The sequence below is a fragment of the Ochotona princeps genome, chromosome 13 (genome assembly GCF_030435755.1).
Source record: "Ochotona princeps isolate mOchPri1 chromosome 13, mOchPri1.hap1, whole genome shotgun sequence".
NCBI classification, from domain to species: Eukaryota; Metazoa; Chordata; class Mammalia; order Lagomorpha; family Ochotonidae; genus Ochotona; species Ochotona princeps.
Genome location: NC_080844.1, coordinates 56759522 through 56777023, shown reverse-complemented (window position 1 = coordinate 56777023; position 17502 = coordinate 56759522). Strand labels below are relative to the sequence as shown.

At 52.1% G+C, this 17502-nt stretch overlaps 1 protein-coding gene across 5 annotated transcripts in view; it reads left to right on the top strand.

Annotated features, from left to right (window-relative positions):
- AFAP1L2 (actin filament associated protein 1 like 2) overlaps positions 1-17502 on the top strand; it is a 90849-nt gene that overhangs the window by 57272 nt on the left and 16075 nt on the right. For all 5 annotated transcript variants that reach the window (XM_004579805.2, XM_058671342.1, XM_058671340.1 and 2 more), the window contains 3 exons: positions 5013-5087; positions 6329-6423; positions 12416-12506. In XM_004579805.2, the coding sequence (XP_004579862.2) occupies positions 5013-5087; positions 6329-6423; positions 12416-12506 (261 nt within the window). The remainder of the gene's footprint in view (positions 1-5012; positions 5088-6328; positions 6424-12415; positions 12507-17502) is intronic.

Here is a 17502-nt window from a genome sequence, read left to right as displayed (position 1 = left end):
GGTGGGGAGTCAGGCCTACAGTGTGCACCCCAAGTCCAGCTGCTTTGCCTGGGGGCTTGGTGTGTGCTGCTGGGCCTGTCAGCAGCTTGTTCTGATGGCTGGGGCTCACTGCATTCTCTGAGTTTGCTACCATCTGTTTATCCATTCCCTTTGCTTGGTGTATACGGGGAGCTCATGGGTTTGGGCCAAGTGAATGAGTCCTGTTGTTTGAGTCTTCTGTGGAACATAGAAATTCAGGTTTTCAAAAAAGGGGAAATCTTCTTGTATCCCAATAGCTGAGTTTGATCTTCATGTCCAATCTCTGAGAACCGGAAGTGCTGTTTAGGTAGCAAAAGGTACCACGGGAAGGCATCTAATTCCCCTGCCCCACTGTGGGGCAGCCAGGTATGTGCCAAGGCAAGGAAATCTCCACCTGCTGCAGCCATCGCAATCCAGAACAGTCATTGCTCATGCCAGCCTGAGTGGGCCAAGCCTCAGTCCCAGGCCTGTGCCCCGCTGTGCTCCCAGTAGGGGGAGGGTCTGCTCTCTGGGTTACAGGTCACAGAGCTGCAGGTGGCTGCTGTGGGCCCCACGACCTTGTCTTCTAGAGGAGTTACCCTGGCTCCCATCAGAGCCCCTCTTGCCCAGCCACAGGCTCTCCAGGCCACGCCTGAAGTTCCCAGGCTCCTGGCTTTGCAGGGAGCGTCTGCCGGCAGCACATCAAAGCGGTCTCCGGTGGGAACCAGGGCAGAGGGGAAGTCCACATTACAGAGGGGAGGAGGGCCAGCATGGGGTGACTCACTGTGAAGGAGTCATCCATGGAAGCCTTTGAAAAGCACACTCCTCCTGCCTTTGAGATGGGCTCTGACTTGAGAGCCTTCAATTACAAACAACACCTCCGATGGGAGTCGGAGACACCTCTTAGTGATAGGTCTGGCCCGTGGTTTTGGTGCCCATCGGGCAGGGAGCGCCTCTGCCCCGCGTCCCCTTTAGGGTTGAGCATGCAGAGCTTCCTGCCCTCCATCTGCCCTTGTCAAGTCAGCCCCTTGGCAGCTTGCTAGTGGTCAGGGGATAGTGAGAAATGGTCAACACTGCCCAAGGGACACCTCCAGACTGACCCCAGGGCCCTGATAACTGCAGCCTCCCCACTGCAGCCTACATCTGACAGCCGTATGTTCAGGAGTGATGCTGACCACGAGTGGCCACTGTCTGACACGCAGCCTCCTTGTCTCTGCTCTTTCCACCCCTGAGAATAGCAGCTGATATGGACCCTGTGCTGACCATGTCCTAGTTAGTATTCATGACTTCAGGGGCATAGGTTATAGAATTTCCTCCTCTTCCCCAGGCTTGGAGGGAGTCGGTGGTTTTCCCACCTCTCAGACTTACCAACCAAGGAGCCGAGGCTTGGAGAGTCACTTGCCCAAGGGCACACAGGCCTGGGCCTGGGCAGGTGGACCCATTTCCTCCCCTCCCCACACTGCTCTACTCTATCAGGTTATTAGTTGTCCTGGGCACAGCCTGCACCCCTGAAATGAAAGCAATTCATCTTCCCCTCGGCCTCCTTGGCCTGACGTGCTGGGTATCGACCACAAACGTGTGGGCCTGATGGGACTTGCAGGCTGTGGTCCCCATCGGACGGGCTGTGGCTCACACACTTGCTGGGACAGAGTGTGAATGAGTGGGTGGGGCGGACGTGGGCTGTGCATTTGTACTTTATTCAGCAGAGGCAACCACTTGGGTTTTCTGATCTCTTGCTTTCTGAGAATAACACGACTTTTTTCCCCTTTTGCTGTTGGCCTGGCTGGTAAGGTCAGAGCAGTAAGTGAGGAGTGTTTATCGGGGCAGCGCTGCCTGTGATCTGGTCACACCTTCTCCAGCCAGGGCCATGCTCCCTGCCTGTCCCCTGCTGTGGGAGCCTGGTGACATTTCAGTGGTTGCCTATCTAATGGGAAACATTTCACATCTTCTCTCTCTGCAGCTGTAGCAGGAATACCTTCTTCCCCACCTTCACGCAAGTCCTCTGGGAGAGACTGCTTCCTGCTGAGAGGGGGTGTCCCTAAGGATGCTGGCATTACTGCCCGTGACCGCCCACTTACCTGTTTAGGCAGCTGCTTAGAGCCCACCACCCCCAGCAATGCCACTGGACACCATGCTGGTGCTTGATGCAATTCTGAAAGACAAGGCATGAAAAATAAGAAAGCTCTGGAGCCAGGCTGCTGACTCAGCAGCCTCCTACACCAAGGTCAAGTTCCCGGTGCTTTTGCCATGGTTGCAAAAGATGGTGGGAGTTTCTTCTAAGCAGAGTAGTTCTGGGAGTAGGACTGGGAGAGCAACTGGCTGTGAATCCAAAGCTGGGTTGGCTGTGGCCTGCAGGGAGGTGAGGCAGGAGGAGGTAGTCCTGTGAGGTGACCAGCATGAGTTTTCTCTGTAATGTAGTGATCGCTGTGTAATTTAGCCATCACTGTTTCGGGGAGAAAGTGCCCCCTCTGACACTCTTTCCGCCTCTGATTGTTTCATGCAGGGGTGTGAGCAGAAGGAACACTGAACACCGTGTTCCTCTGGTTCCTTCTCAGATCCTTACCAGTGCTACCCTAATGGTTGGCTTCTGTGTTTGTGACATTCAGAATTGCTGTGTGCCGGGGTGAGCCTTTGGCACGGTGGCTTCGCCCCACAGCAGGATGCTTGGCTCCTCTGCTGTTAATCCAGCTTCCAGCTAGTGCGCCTCCTGGGAGGAACCGGGTCACGGATAAAGTACATGAGTCCCCTCCGCCATGTGGGAGCCCCCGATGGAGTTCTAGGCTCTTGGCTTTGGCAGGACTAAACCCTGCATGACGTCTTCTCTCTCTCTCTCGCTGCCCTTAAAATAAAATGAAAATGAGATAAGAATTTCTATGTGCATACATTTCCACTTGTTGACAGCTAGCAATTCTCTCTCTCTCTCTTTCTCTATTCTGCATTTTGATCTTTTAATTCAAGTCCAAGTCTGAGCTCTCTGGTTGAACAACTTCTTTATTTTTCACAGATGGGTGGTGCCCACTAACAATGGATGAAAACTCATGTTTAATCGCTCCTATGTTTGGTGTGTACCTCAGTTGCATTCTTAAAAGAAAAACCCATACACTATTGCAATAAACATCCTCAAATAAAATTTCCTTTCTGTGCTGGGATATATTTCTGGCTGTGGAAGTACTGGGACAAAAATTGTGAACATAAAATTCAAAAATTCAAAGTAAAAAATTAACCAAAAAATATGTTCCTATCTTCCAGAATCATCTCCCAAATGGCTGTGCCAACTCTTAACATACCTATTGATAGCCTGCTTCTTTCTTTCTTTAAAATTTATTTCTTTATTTCAGACAGGAGTGTAAAAACTGCCCCCATGTAGTACCTTTTCCCAACATACCTGTAACAGCTGGTACCAGGCCAGGCTAGCTAGCAGCCAGAAACCCAATTCAAGTCCCCCATAGGGATGGCAGAAACCCAAATACTGGAGCCGTCACCTGCTACCTTGCAAGGTGGGTGATGGCAGGCAGTCAATCACCAGGCCATCTGCCCACCCCAAGTCTATTCCTTATAAGGTGATATCCGGTCACGTGTACACATGGCTAGTCCTTATGAGGTGACATCCGTTCATGTGTTTATGTGGACTGTGGTTTATTTGAACAGTTTCCTGCCCTTGAAGGCTTTGGGTGACATCTCGTGTTTTGGACTGTCATTTGTTACCCGTAAGGGTATCTCACTGTTTCATAAATTTGAGTTTAGTGTTTTTTGAAACCTTCAAAAGAAACGGAAACAGGTCGTAGGGTTTCATCGTGGTTGTTTCCTCTACTGTGCAGATAAGAACACCGAGGAGCAAGGGTTAGGTGTTCAGATTTAGGTCATTAATAACAGAACACTTTATCCTGAACCAGCCCTGGGAGGAGGGACTGCCTAGCTCCCTCCGTTACCGAGGGAGGCTAGTGTGCAGGTTGGCACATTCTCCTCCCTTCCTCGTCCTCTCTGTAAACCGAGTCTGTCCTGGGTCTAGGGGTGACATTTCTGTGTTGACAGTCCCATGGCCTAGGGACTCATGCAGCCACCCCCGCCCCTGCTGGTTTCCAGCTCGCTGGTCTGTTTGCTGGAGTCTGGCAGCCCTTGATTCCAGAACAGACACACTGAGCTGCTTCCTTCACCGGGACTTGAATGGAGTCCCTTGGCTCAGGGCCACTGTCTCCAGCCACTGGAATTTACCAGCCACAAGTTTCCAGGAAATGTAAATGAAGGGCCAAAAGAGAAGTGCAGGGGATATTTGAAGAGAAGGACCTCTGGATGAGCTTGCTTTTGGAAGGCAGCTACAGAAGGCTCCTTGGGGAATTGGGAAGCACATGAGTGCTGGGAGCTCAGCTTCCCTCTGCCCACACAGGGGACGTCATGCGTGGTCTTGTCAGAGGGGATGGATCGTGTCATTGCAGGGTGTAATCTCCGGGGTAGAGCAGGTGGCTGCTGGCTTCCCTGTTCTGGGTCCCACCATACTCCGCTTTGCACACTCCAAGCTCTGTTGGTTTGGGAGTTTTGTCACCACCCTCTGCTCTCCCAACACCCCCAATGACACTCTAGCTAGGGGCTTGAGAGTAGAACTTTCCGGTCTCAGTGTGACTTTCTTATCTAGACATTACTCTGATCAGCCCATTCAAGTAATTCAGACTAGGATGAGAATGATTTTACAACTGAAACGAAAGGCCTGACTCCCAGGAACACCTCCTTTTGGTGGGAATGTGCAATGGCTCTTTAAGCGTGAGGTGCTTCTCAGCTTATCCCAGAGGCTCCTCGTCTGCACCCTACCTTTCTGTACTCTCCCTGTTTCCACCCAGACCTGGGAAATGAGTCACCAACTCGTTCTTGTTTTGGGAAATCTGTCTGCTCTGGGAGCCCACTCAGAATGCTGTGTCTTTTCAGCAGAACCCACGCAGGTGACAACATCTGGAACCAGATGCAGTTTCTCTGACAACTCTTTCCTTCCCCGAAGTTATCTGTGTCCCATCCTCCTCCCGCAGGTTCTGATGAGGAGTACATTTACATGAACAAAGTGACCGTCCACAAGCCACAGAATGCTGACTCGCAAGACCAAGGTATGGGCTGGGCGGCTCCCAGGATGGTGAAGGTACCAGGTTGGCCGCTTCTGCCCTCCCAGCCAGCACGTGACAGACCCCATGGAGTTATTTTGGGAAGCCACATTTGAATTGTGTTGGTATTTTGGGCTGAGGTATTTTGGTATATTTCAGCAAGCCACCACCCCCTGGCCCATTGGATAAGAAATCTGTCCCTAAAATCTCTGAGCTTTTCCCAGCATCATGCCAGAAGCAGGAAGTCATAATTTACATGTTCTAGGAAAGCAGCTGTGTATGCTGCTGCTGATCTCAGAGTTTCAGCTTTCGTCTTTTGACAGCAGACTAGGCTGGGAGGAGAGGGGATGTGGTGGTGCTGGGAACCGCGGTGATGTCCGAAGATGATGCTCAAAGTTGGTCACTAGGCTCAGCATCCTTCTTTCCAATGCAAGGGTGATGTCACCTTCCGTGGTGCCTCAGTCTTCTCTCCTACACCTCCGGAATGGGTCCAGAAGGGCTTGGGAGGCCCAGAGGTTTCCATAGCTGTCTCATTGTGGAGGAGGGTGTAGAAGTAGCTCCAATTCCTAACTCCTACCTGTGAGGCTGAATATAGAGGCCTGGAGGGAGGTGGGATCACAGGCCCCCACGCTCAGTCCTCGTAAGGGCTTGCCTTAGGGACTTCAGCCACAACAGCCAGCCACACCTGGTATGCTTATCCTGGGGCCATCCCAGGTGGGGCTGAATTGGTTAGCTCCAAAGAGCTCTGGGTGCCTTTGCGTGAGTGTGCAGGGATTGGGTGTCCTAACAGCCTCTACCCCACATCAAGCCCACAACTCAGAAGAATTGCTCCAGACAAGAATGGCCCCCTGCCATGGCTGCTGGCCTCCTGTGGGGAGGCGCTGTGAGAAGAAAAAGCTATAATTACAGGGTCAGTGCTGAGAGTGGCTCGATATAGCGGCCAGATCCTCTGCGGCCTAGAGCTCTGTGGCCAGACTGTTTTGGATGTGGGCTGTTGAGGGGAAGAGGGAAGAGCCTGCCAGAAACCCCAAGCCAGTCCCGTCCAAGGATTCTGCCTGTGGCTAGGATGCTACTGCATCCTATTCTTGGAGAAAAACAACTTTGGCTCCAGGAACAGCCTGCCTCAGTAATTAACACCTGCTCACATAGAACCTTCTGGAATATGTGGCCAGACATTCCTGGATAATGATCCTACCTTGTCATGAGGCTGGACAGCTCTCACTGAAGTGCTCTCTTATTGCCCACAGCACCCCTGGAACAGGACCCACTGACCAATGGGGAGCCCAGCCAGCATGCGTCGGCCCCGCAGAAGACCCTTCCAGACCTCCCACCGCCCAAGATCGTGAGTGTTGGTCCGGGGGCCCTTGGTTTCCTGATGATGTTCTGTAACTTTCCTGTTGTTCTCCTGGGTACCTGCCAGTTCATCGGGCAGCTGATGTTTTCTGAGCACCTGCTGAGTGTGGCACAGACAGCAAAGGAAGTCGGCTTGCATGTGACTTGTTGTTTGCTCAGGGCAGCTACCATCCAGTTGCCGAGGGGGCGGAGCACAGGGAGTCACCTGAGCGGGAGCCATATATAGCTGTGGTTGCTGGCTCTTGCTGCTGTGACCATTCAAAATTGTAACTCAAAACACTGTACTTCCTGGTTGAAACCCACCAGTGAGTCTTGTAGGAAAAAAATATATGTGTATATTCACCCAGCTCCAGGCCTTGCACAGCTGCATGTCCAGCCTCGTTACCTTGGCAATTCACTGGTTTTTCCATTGCTTCTCATTGTACTGCTGTGGGTGCTCCTGCCTCAGGGACTTTGCACTTCCTTGGGACCCTGGCTCTTTTGTGCCTGCTGTGTCCTCATCTCTCAGAAGTTTCTTGATAGATTTTCACCTGCCTGTCATTCAGTGTCATACCATTCTGGTCTCTGCCTCTGGTATTATCTGTCCAGTTACTCCTCTATTGCAGTCACCACTGTGGGAACAGTCTTGGCTATTATTTGTCTCCTCCAACAGATGTAAGCTGCTCAGAAAAGGGACAATGTCTCATGTTTACTTAGTGTCCAGCGTCTGCACACAGTAGGCCATTTGCAAATAGTTGTTCATTTGAATGGATAGTTGGATGGATGGCTGGATTGGTGGTTAGTCGGTTGCATTGTTGGATGGCTGGTTGTATTGATGGATAGGTTGGCTGGTTAGACGGATGGATGATGGTTGGATGGATGGATTGTTGGGTGGGTGGGTGGGTGAATGGTTGGTTACATACATCAGTGATTGATCAGTGCATGGTAGATAAATTAATTATCCCTACTATAAGTGTATTAACTATACCTATTGAGTCATACAGACCTGGTCCTGGTCCCAACCTTGCCACATACTAGCTCTCTGACTTGACGAAACTGCTCAAGGTCTCTAATCCTGTTTCCTACAGTATTTAAGTGCAGGGACCATTCATACCTGCCTTGACCAATGGTCTGTGCCATGGCTAGCACTGCACAATACACCATGCTAGGATTCCACCAAGAAGGAGTGTATCTACATTATGGCTGAGGAAGCTGATAGCATGTAGCCTCTGAGTGACAGAGTCAGTATTTTGTCCAGGTTCTTTCCTCCCCTGGGGCATAGTTGAGGGTTTCCTGGAGAACTTATGGGTCCCTAGGTGGAGGAATTAAATCAGTAGCATGGGTCTTGGGGTCAGTGCCGGAAGGAAGCTGACTCTATGGTCACTAAGCCCCCACCCAGTGACCTGTCTCCTGTTCTGTGGGTTTGTTTCCAGTGAAAGGCTGTTGACCCTCCACAGCATGGAATGACTGGGCAGTCCTGGTGTGCTAAGGACAGGGTCCTGTCAGAGGTGTGGTTGCTGTTCTTACACACAGGAAATCTAACCCTTCCCTGTGACCCCAGGTTTGGGTGCCAAGGGTTGCTCATCCACCCGAATGCTGCTCTCCCCTGCCCAACCAGCACTGCTGGCCCTGGACTCCCCGGTGGCCAAAGCAGACGTGGATGCTGGCCTCTGGTCCCCTGTGCCTCTGGCTAGCCACAGTGCTTGCTGGCCAGTGCTGGGTCTCTAAAGGGTGGTTGGGGTCCTCCATGGAGCACCTGCAGATTCAGTGGAGAATTGTAGCCCCAGAAAGGGCAGCCTGGGGTCTGGAGCACGCCCAGGCAGTACACGGTGACTTAGGCAGCTGTGGCCTTCTCAGGCTGCCATCTGCACAGCAAGGTGCTGTGGTCACTGCAAGAGAACCAGACGTGTGCAGGTCACTGTTGCTGCCGCCAGCTAGCTCAGCCTGAACATGTCTTGGTGCTGATCCTAAGTGATCTGCTCTGTGGAAGAAGCAGCGTCTTCCAGAAAGGACATTGCCATGATCAGCAGGGCTGACCTCTCCCTTACCCCCAAAAATCCTGACATTAAAAAAAAAAAAACTACAAAATTCCTTTCCCTTGTGGTTCCCCCACTTCCTTGGACAGTCAGAAAGTTGCTAAAATTTGGGCAACAAGGCTTTTCTGCTTCACCATCATTTCATATTCGTAATGACAACTTAAAGAAATTTTTTTTCAGCTTTTAAAATTTTTATTGGAAAGATACATTTTGCAGAGAACAGCAGAGACAGATCTTCATCTGCTGGTTCACTCCCCAAGTGGCTGTAATGACAGGACTGAGCTGACCTGAAGCCAGGAGCCAGGAGCTTCTCTTGATCTCTGACATGGGTATAGGGTCCAAGGATGTGAGCGGGCCTCTGCTGCTTTCCCAGGGCATAAGCAGGGAACTGGATCAGAAGTGGAACAGATGGGATTCAAACCAGCACCCATATAGGATGCCGACACCAAAAGACAGAGACTTTTTACTATACCATAATGCCAGCCCCAGTGATGATAATTCAAAACAGCCCATGGCGCTGGTATCGTGGCTCAGCCCGTATTGCTGCGTAAGATGCCGGCACCACAGAAGGGCACCAGTTTGTGTCCCAGCTCTTCCTCTTCTCATCCAGCTCCTTACTGAAGCCCTGGGAAAGGCAGTGGAAGATGGCCCAGGTGCTTGGGGTACCTGCACCCACATGGGAAACCTGGAGGAGGTTCCTGGCTTCTGCTTGGCCAAGCCCTGGCCATCGTGGCCATGTGGGGAGTGAACCAGCAGATGGGAGAGCTCTTTCTCCTACTCTTCTCTCCTCTGCAACCCTGCATTCCAAATAAGATTTTTTTTTTCTTTTATAAAAAGCAACTAGCTTTCTCTAGAGCCTGGAAGTTAGGGTCTCCCTCCTTCTGCCTCTGCTGAGAGGTGCTTGAGTCTGGAATGCTGGAATTCTCTGCATGGCTATGTACATTACTGTGCATGGTGTATATCTTTGTATATCTTTGCCCAGAAGCCTTGAGCACTGGGCCCCTGGTGGTCAGGCTCAGATTTCTCCTCTGTAGCCCAGAGTGTATTGGTTCATCCTCTACCAAACACATCTTCTCCCTACAATGTTTTTACATTTTAGGTTAATAAAAATGGCTATTTAGTGTTATTAATTGCTTAAGCCAGTCATTTTATTTACTTGAAAGGCAGAGTTAGAAGAGAGAGATCTTCACCGGTCCACTCCACAAATAGCTCCAATGGCCAGGGCTGGGCCAGGCTGAAGTCGAGAGCTTGGAGCTTCGTGCAGGTCTCCCATGTGGCTGCAGGGGCCCAAGGACTTGCGTCGTCTTCTGCTGCTTTCCGGGGTGCATTCTTACGGAGCTGGGGCAGAACTGGTGCAGTCGAGAATTGAAATAGTGTCCATATTGGATACTGGTACTGCAGTTGGGAGCTTTGTGTGCCATGCCACAGTGCTGGCCCCAGGATTTAATAGTGTTGAACAGAACTTGATCACAACCACACTGTGACAGATATTCCTACTCTCCCCATTTCCAGAGGCCCAGAGAGATCCCATGAGTCGCCTAGAGTCACACAGCTGAGGCATGTGCATTGAGCATCTCACCTAGGCCTGGCGCTCAGGTTCCCCCACCACGCTGAGCCATCCGCTGCACTGTGCCGCTTACAGGGGCAAGGCAGGAAGAGGGTTGGAAGATTCCAGGAAGCCCTGCTCAGTGCTCTCTTCAGGATAGGACCTCAGCCCTGGGGTGGGGTGGGGGAGTGACCATGGACAGGTGCCATGGATGTTTTCCTTGCCCGTGTCCTGCTCAGTCTGTGGACCCTGGCCTGCAGCCAGATCCCCAGTTCTTGGAGCTGTCCAGCTGGGACTGGCCTCACAGGGAGAGCTCAGTGCAGACACCCTGACCCCAAACCCCAGGATGCTGGCTCTCAGGGGGACCTCTGCTGGATGACAGAGCCAGCACTGCCACAGGCTGCAAGCTGCCCAGGGCTTCGGTGGAAACATCTGCCAGGCTAGTGACAGTGGCTGTGGCTCATGCAAGGCCCTGTGTTTGTCTTCTTGCCCATCAACCTTCAGCAACTGCTTCTGCCCAACCCATTGCAGTGCTTTGTCTGCTTAGGAAGTGACTGGATGACAGTGGTGCCTGTTTGTGTCACCTGTTTGTTACTGGCTCCAGATGCTCATAATGTGTCCCTGTGACTCACTTCCAAGCCGGTGCTAGGAGGCCACGTCAAGCAAGGAGGTCTCTGGTTGAATCCAGGTTGAGGCCTGGCCTCTGCCAGCACTCTTCGGGGAGGTCTTTTCTAGCTTGCATGACAGCAGCCTGGGACTTCGGCTCCTGCTACCTTGGGTGCTCTCACTATCCCACCTGCAGCCCTCTGTGTCATGGCAGTTTCCTGACAGTGATGCTGAGGAGTGCACTTGGGATTGACCCTGGAGGGACTAAGTCCTCAAAGCAGCCACTCATCCTAGGGATATGAGAAGCAAGGCTCAGAAAGGCGGTCATATACCCCCCAAGTTAAATCGAAGCCCTGAAGCCATGTGCAGGTCAAATGCATTGAAGTTAGAGCCTATTCAAATAGATTTCTGGCCACAGGACTCGGCTTGGGGGCCCTGGTGGCCTTCCTGGGGACAACCTGCATCTCGCCCTATGGGGCCTGAGCCAAGCTGATGGTATTCTCATCTTGCCCTGGGCCAGCTCCCTGTATAAGTCCATTTCCCAAGGCAGGGGTTTTCTGAATTCCTAGGCTCACCTTCACCTGCTGGAAAAGCCAGGCAGGGACCCCCCAAGGCTCAGCTCAGGGCCCTGTGGGGACCTTCTGTTGGGCCGTCTGTGTCACCTTCTCCCACCTTCTCTGCCTTCAGTCTTCCAGTGCCTTTACCTGCAGCCTGCTGGAACCCAAGCGTGGCCCAAGCTCCGTTCCATGGAGCGCTCAGTCCCAAGATTTCCTGAGCTAAGAGTGGGAATGCATTCCAGCTGCTGCCCTCCCTGTTCTCAGCTCAATCTCGATGTGTGTATTTCAGGTCCCCTCTTGGTGTGGGGGAGGCGGTCAGGATGCAGGAAAACCCTGAGATTCACATCCCTGGGCGCTGCCTTGTGCCTGGCACTCGTTCAGCCATCGACCTCCTTCCACCCCTGCCATGCTCATCAGGGTAACTTACTGAGGCGTGCCTTCCCAGTCATGTGCCCATTGCACAGGTAGAATAATGGAGGAAGAGAGAATGATTTCCTGCTGTATGCTTCCACTGTGATCAACAGGGCCCCTGGCTGGGCTAATTCTAGACTCTTCCCTTCACACGTTCAAGAGTTCAAGGTGGAGGCATAAAGGTGTACAAGAAAGTAGGGTGTATGTGGAGCAAAGAACAGCACATGCTCAAGGAAATGGTACAGGCAAGCAAGAGAATATGAACAAAAAAATCCCTCCCTAGGGCTTCTTGTATACTCTCCGGAGGTGTGGGAATGGTGTCTGGGTGGGACTTCTTTGAATATTCAAGAGTGGGCAGAGTGTGGAGCAGGACTTACCTACCACCCTTTTCTGTGCATGTTTCAGAAATCTCAGCAGTGTCATGGCATTAGGTATTTGATTTGAGTGGGAGTGCCAGCTGTCCTGTTGCTCTGTGTGCCATTGATCAGTCACCGTGTTTCTAAGGAAGTGTGTTCTGTTGAAATGGCATGACAGCCACCACTGCAGCCTGACGTCAGCTGGACCCTTAGGCACACTATCTGTCATGTGCATAGTAATTGTGTGTGTGTGTGTGTGTGTGTGTGTTTCGCAGGCGCTGAAGCTTGTTTTGATAAGGACAAACAGCCTGCAGCTGGCATGCACCACCCATGGTCTGGGTGGCCGATGTGGGCGTGGTCTGCTATGCGCTCCCTCCTGGTTGGGCATTTTCTCTCTGGGCTTCCACCTCCTCTCACCCAAAGGGTTAACTCCACGTTGTTCCCAGGGCATTGTATATTAACATGTCTGTTCTGTCCTTTCATGCCACAGATTCCAGAAAGGAAACAGCTCACTGTCCCAAAGATTGAGTCCCCGGAGGGTTACTATGAAGAGGCGGAGCCATACGACACATCCCTCAATGGTGCGTCCGCAGCTGGGGCTGGGAGCGGGGGTGGGGGAGTTACCGCTTCCTGGAGGATGACAGCTGGCAGCCCTGACACATCTGGCCAGGAGCAGCGTGCTCACCGCGGAGAGCAAGGCGCTAGGTCTGAGCTGCCATTGCCACAAAGCATGGCCTGAGTGGAGCACTGGCCACAGGACATTTGTGCTTTGGTCTGCACAGGGGACTGACAGCAGAGCTGGGAACAGGTTCACGGTATCAGGCATTCTCCGTGCGTCTGTCCGGATGTTGCTTGGTTGAGCGTGAGGACAGGTGAAGGAGATGTAGGCCACAGGGCATGTGGGCATGGTAAGGGGTGAAAGTGATGGTCGGGCTGAGCTGAGGGCCACGTTCCTTCAGGGGACTCAGGGTCATCCAGCTCCATCCTGTGTCAGGCTGTGAGTGCACACGTCCCAGCACTCGGGCTCAGTGATGGGAGACAGACCCAAGTCAGGCTAGAATGCCTCAGGTGGCAATGAGTGTCAGGGTGGAAAAGAGAACAGGGCCTGGACTGCAGCAGGAGGCGGACGGTTGCTTTAGCTAGGGCAAGGCCTCCGTGGTGGTGAGGTCTTGGATGGATTCCTGAATGCGGTGGAAGATCTGCAGGAAGAACCTTCTAGAAATAGCACTGGATATGCATAGGCCCTGACGCATGAGAGCCCTTGGCCTATTTGGGGAACAAGGAGGCTCACCAGGGCAGCTGAGGAGAGGTGACAGCAAAGGGGCACATACAGGGGCTACTGGGCACAATGGAGAGTGAATGAGATGAAAGGATCCATGAGGACTGACCATGGGCAGGGACACCACGTGACTGGCCTCTGTGATCAGGGCCCACACTATTGTGGTCTGTGCTTGGCCTGTGGTTCCCAGCCTGAGAAAGGATCCAAAGCATCATCAGCATGGAGGTTCTTTTACACAGAAAGACCCCAAAGGTTCTGGCAATACATCTGTAGAATCCATGATGGCTACAGTTTGACCTTTTTGCTGCCCTTCAGGAATAAAAGGGCTTTGCCAGCATAAAGCAATTTGCCAACATAAGGGTTTGGGTCTTTGGTGAAGAAAATGACCTTGGCCCCAGGGAACATTGATGGTTGCATAAAAAACAGAGATGAGATGCCAGCACTGGCTTAGAGCACTCTGGCTTCTCCTCCAGCACATGCTACCTGCCACCATGCTACCTGCATAGGAGGAAAGAGCCTGCCCCATGGATGCTACTCTAAGGAGCTGGTCCCAGGGGCAGACGTCACTGAGCTGTAAGCCAAATGAGAATGGCCGGCGTGGCTGGGCCTTCACTTCAGACGAAAGCCCAGGGTGTGGCGCGGTTATCCAGGCGCGTCTTAGAGGTGGAAACAGTGACTCAGCGGTGAGCACCTCCTCAGCGTGTCTGGGGCCTGTCCTGGGGTGTGGCTCCACGCTCACTGGGACCTGCCTCCCAGACACACCCACAGGCCTGTCTGTGGTGCAGACATGGCTTCTCGACACAAGCAAGTGGTCAGGGAGACCAGGCTTCTTGGCTAAGGGTCACTGCCAGGACAGCTGAAACCTGCCATGAACTGCGAGGCCAGGAAGCTTGTGAACGAGGAAATCTAAAACATGTGGCAGAGGTGCCCCGCCACACCTCCTGCTGCACAGGATCTGGGGTGACCCGAGGAAAAGTGGGTGCACTTGGTTCAGAGGGAGGATTTACACACAGGTGACCAGCTGATTACACCGTGGGCATGAGACTGGCAGGAAGTAAGAGCGCTGGTTGGCTGCCAACCAAGTGACTTCCTGCCAAAAGCCAGCCAGAGGGGCTTCTGTCTGGCTTTCCCACCAGTGTGCCCTGGCCCTCACTGCTGCGCTGGGCTTGAGCCGCTTTTCTGAGCAAATGTCGAGTGAGTGCTGTGGTGGCCTGTATGCACCTGAGACAGCGTATGTATCAGTAACAGCATCCCGTGCTGGGGTGATGCCAGCCGCCATCATGAAGAACTCCCAGTTTCAGCTTATGGTCACGTGATAAAGATGTTTTGCACTTGAGTTCAGCATGGGGATCACTGGTCCTCCCTTAGGAACCCAGGGACCCACATGTTCGGCTTGGCTGCTCTGCAGGGCCACAGAGTGCTCACAGAGAGCAAGAACCTCACCTGCTTCTTGGAAATGCCAGCCAGAAGGGACACCATCACTCCCACCCATGTTCCATTGGTGGCAGGTAGTCACATGGTCAACTCTGGGTGGGAAGAGGGGCTAGAAAACAACAACCTTGGCCAGGCTGGGGCCCCTCCCAATGAGCACACACGCCATGGTCCAGCGCTAGCTGCTGGTGCCCTGCAGCCATGCCTGTATCGCGCTCTCTCTGCCTCTGCGCTTCAGAGGGTCTCCAGCTTCATCTTGTCTTTCTCCTCTTCCTCTCTCTATGCCTCTGGATATTGTGCAGGTCATTCTGGCGGTTTTCCCCCTCCTGAAGTTCTCAGATGGGAGCAGGTGCCCGAAGGAGTCATTTATGCGACCATCACCTTGGGTACTGCTTGTCTACATTGAAATGCCAGGGGCTCCTTGCCTGCTGCCTGACTCCCAGGGAGGGGTGCATGCCCTGCGTGTGCCGCACTGGCTTCCCGTCCTTGTGCTCGGGCCCTGCGTGTGCACTCCCACGTGTCATTCTCCCAGACGAGTGTGACTTGCATTGCCTTCCCCTGCCTGTGGCTCTAGGACAGGTGACTAGAAGGCCCCGAGTGTGCATGCCTCTCTTGGCTTGGCTCCCAGGACATCCCACAGGGCATGATGGAGCAGCGGATGGAGATGGAGTTGCCTGACGCCCACCCTCCCATTCCTGCTTGCACTGTGCTGCCTTGGACCCGACAGTCTGTCTGAACATCTTCCATTCGTGCTGTGGTCCTTTTCAAGGACAAGAATCGTTAAGTCCTTTATCCTTCATCTACCCCAGTGACTCCAGATCCTAGGATTTGCTGGCTGCTCAGTGAGCCTCCTGACGCCCCTTGAAGGAGGATGGGCAGGCGTTGGGATTCTCCTTGGAACAGGGTGGCGGGTGCTTGGAGAGGGGGAGGCAGTCTCAGAGGCTCAAGGCAATGGGACTCACCCACCATCTTCCTGCTATACTCTTGTCACCTCTTTCTCTGTTCATTTTTGTCCTTGAAGATTCCCAATGACAGTGTCATTTCTATTTCACTTATGTTTAAAAAAAGAAATTATTTATTTGAAAGGCAGAATTAGAGGCAGATGGTCAGAGCATGGTCAGAGATGGTCCTGGAGTTTGGCGTAATGAAGCCCTCTCTAAGGCGGGTTCTTTCTGCTTTCTCTGCTGTTTTGGAGTTCTTTAGGAGTTGAGCCAGCAGTGACTTCAATATGTTCTTTTTTTTTTTTCAATATGTTCTGATGACTGGTTGGTAGCCAGAATCAAAAGGAGACCCTTTGATAATGACACAGAAGTTGGAATTGGCGACATCCACCTGGGAAACAACTGTCTGTGACAAAGATACTGTCATTCAGTTATGAGTTTTCTTACTCTGTCACTCACTGTGGAATCAAGAAATTTGTATTCCAAGGCATTGATGCTTTCATACTATCGGAGATCAATTACAGACCAAGATTGGCTACCACCTATGCCTTCCCTGTAGTTTGCTTTGTAAAGAGACATGCATTTCCGTCTCTGGCACCTTTTGGGATGAATGAGCATGAAATCAATCTCTTGAGTGGGAGAGTTCAAGTAACAAACGCAGCGCAACAGTTATTTGTTCCCCCACACAGTAAGAAGGATGAACCGCATGTTAGTAGTGTTTTGAAGGAGCGGATGAGTCACTGTTTTGACAGTGCCTGTACCATGGCTTCTCCCTGAGACAAAGCAGCACGTGGCACGTACTCAGCTGGGAACCGGCTTCAGTAGCGCTGTTGTTCTGTCACTGTTGAAATACCTCCTGAAATCTGACAATGAAAACCTATACTGTAGATATAAACGTTCAGTGAATTCATTGTAAGTGAAATCACCATTCTAACTGTGAGATTGAGATGATAATAAAACTACTACATTGAGCGATGCTCAAAAAAAACCAAATGAGGTGGTCAGAGCAAGGCCAGATCAGAGCCAGGAACTTCATCCAGGACTCCTCTGTGGGTGCTGGGGCCCAAGTACTTGGCCATCTTCCACTGCTTTTCCAGATACACTAGCAGAGTAGAGCATGGAGCGGCTGGGAATTGAACTGGTGACCATGTGGGATGCAGGATTTACAGGTGACTGCTTAAGCCACTAAGGCACAACACCAGACCCTTCACTTATTGCACAGTAAATATGAATCCGATGATATCGCTGATCCTAGCTACCTAGCCAATCAGCTGTTCTGGGTTCCCTCCAGTGCTGGCCTGTCGGCATAGGCAGTTCTAGTTGTGCTTTGTCCATAGTGTCATGTCTGAGGAAAGGGTTTGCAGATGAGTTCTCTGAGTTTTAATTGGTGATGCTGCTGGGTGAATGAAACCATGCTTTGCTGTTCATTGACACTTGCATGAGAATCCTAACACATGGAGCATCCCACCTCCTGTTTGGAAAAGCAGCATCTTATGGTGTACGCCCAGACCTGGTGTTCCTGTACCAGAGTGGGGGTGTTTTACGACTCCTGAAATTGGAGGTTGCCCTATTGGTGCCTACCTGGCCTGTGCAGATGCATCGACATTGCCAAGGCCAGGGTTCTGCTCTGTTCCAGCTCTGCTCCTAACAGAAGATGATAACCTAGCCAACTGTCCTTATGCCAAGAGGAGGAGACTCAACACGGTGCATTGAAGGAAAGCTGAGATGAGCATAATCAAAACAAAAACCACACTTTTGTGGGCGCTGGTGTTAGAATAACTGTTGGCAGTGACCTTGGTCTGGTTTCCTGCAGTCACGTACTAATGTGGCCGTTTGTCATAGCATGCAGGAACAATGCAGATAGAAGGGCTTCTGGAGCCTTCTGGAGAAGGCTGTTGTGGGGATGACAGGAGGTCGGAGTCAAGC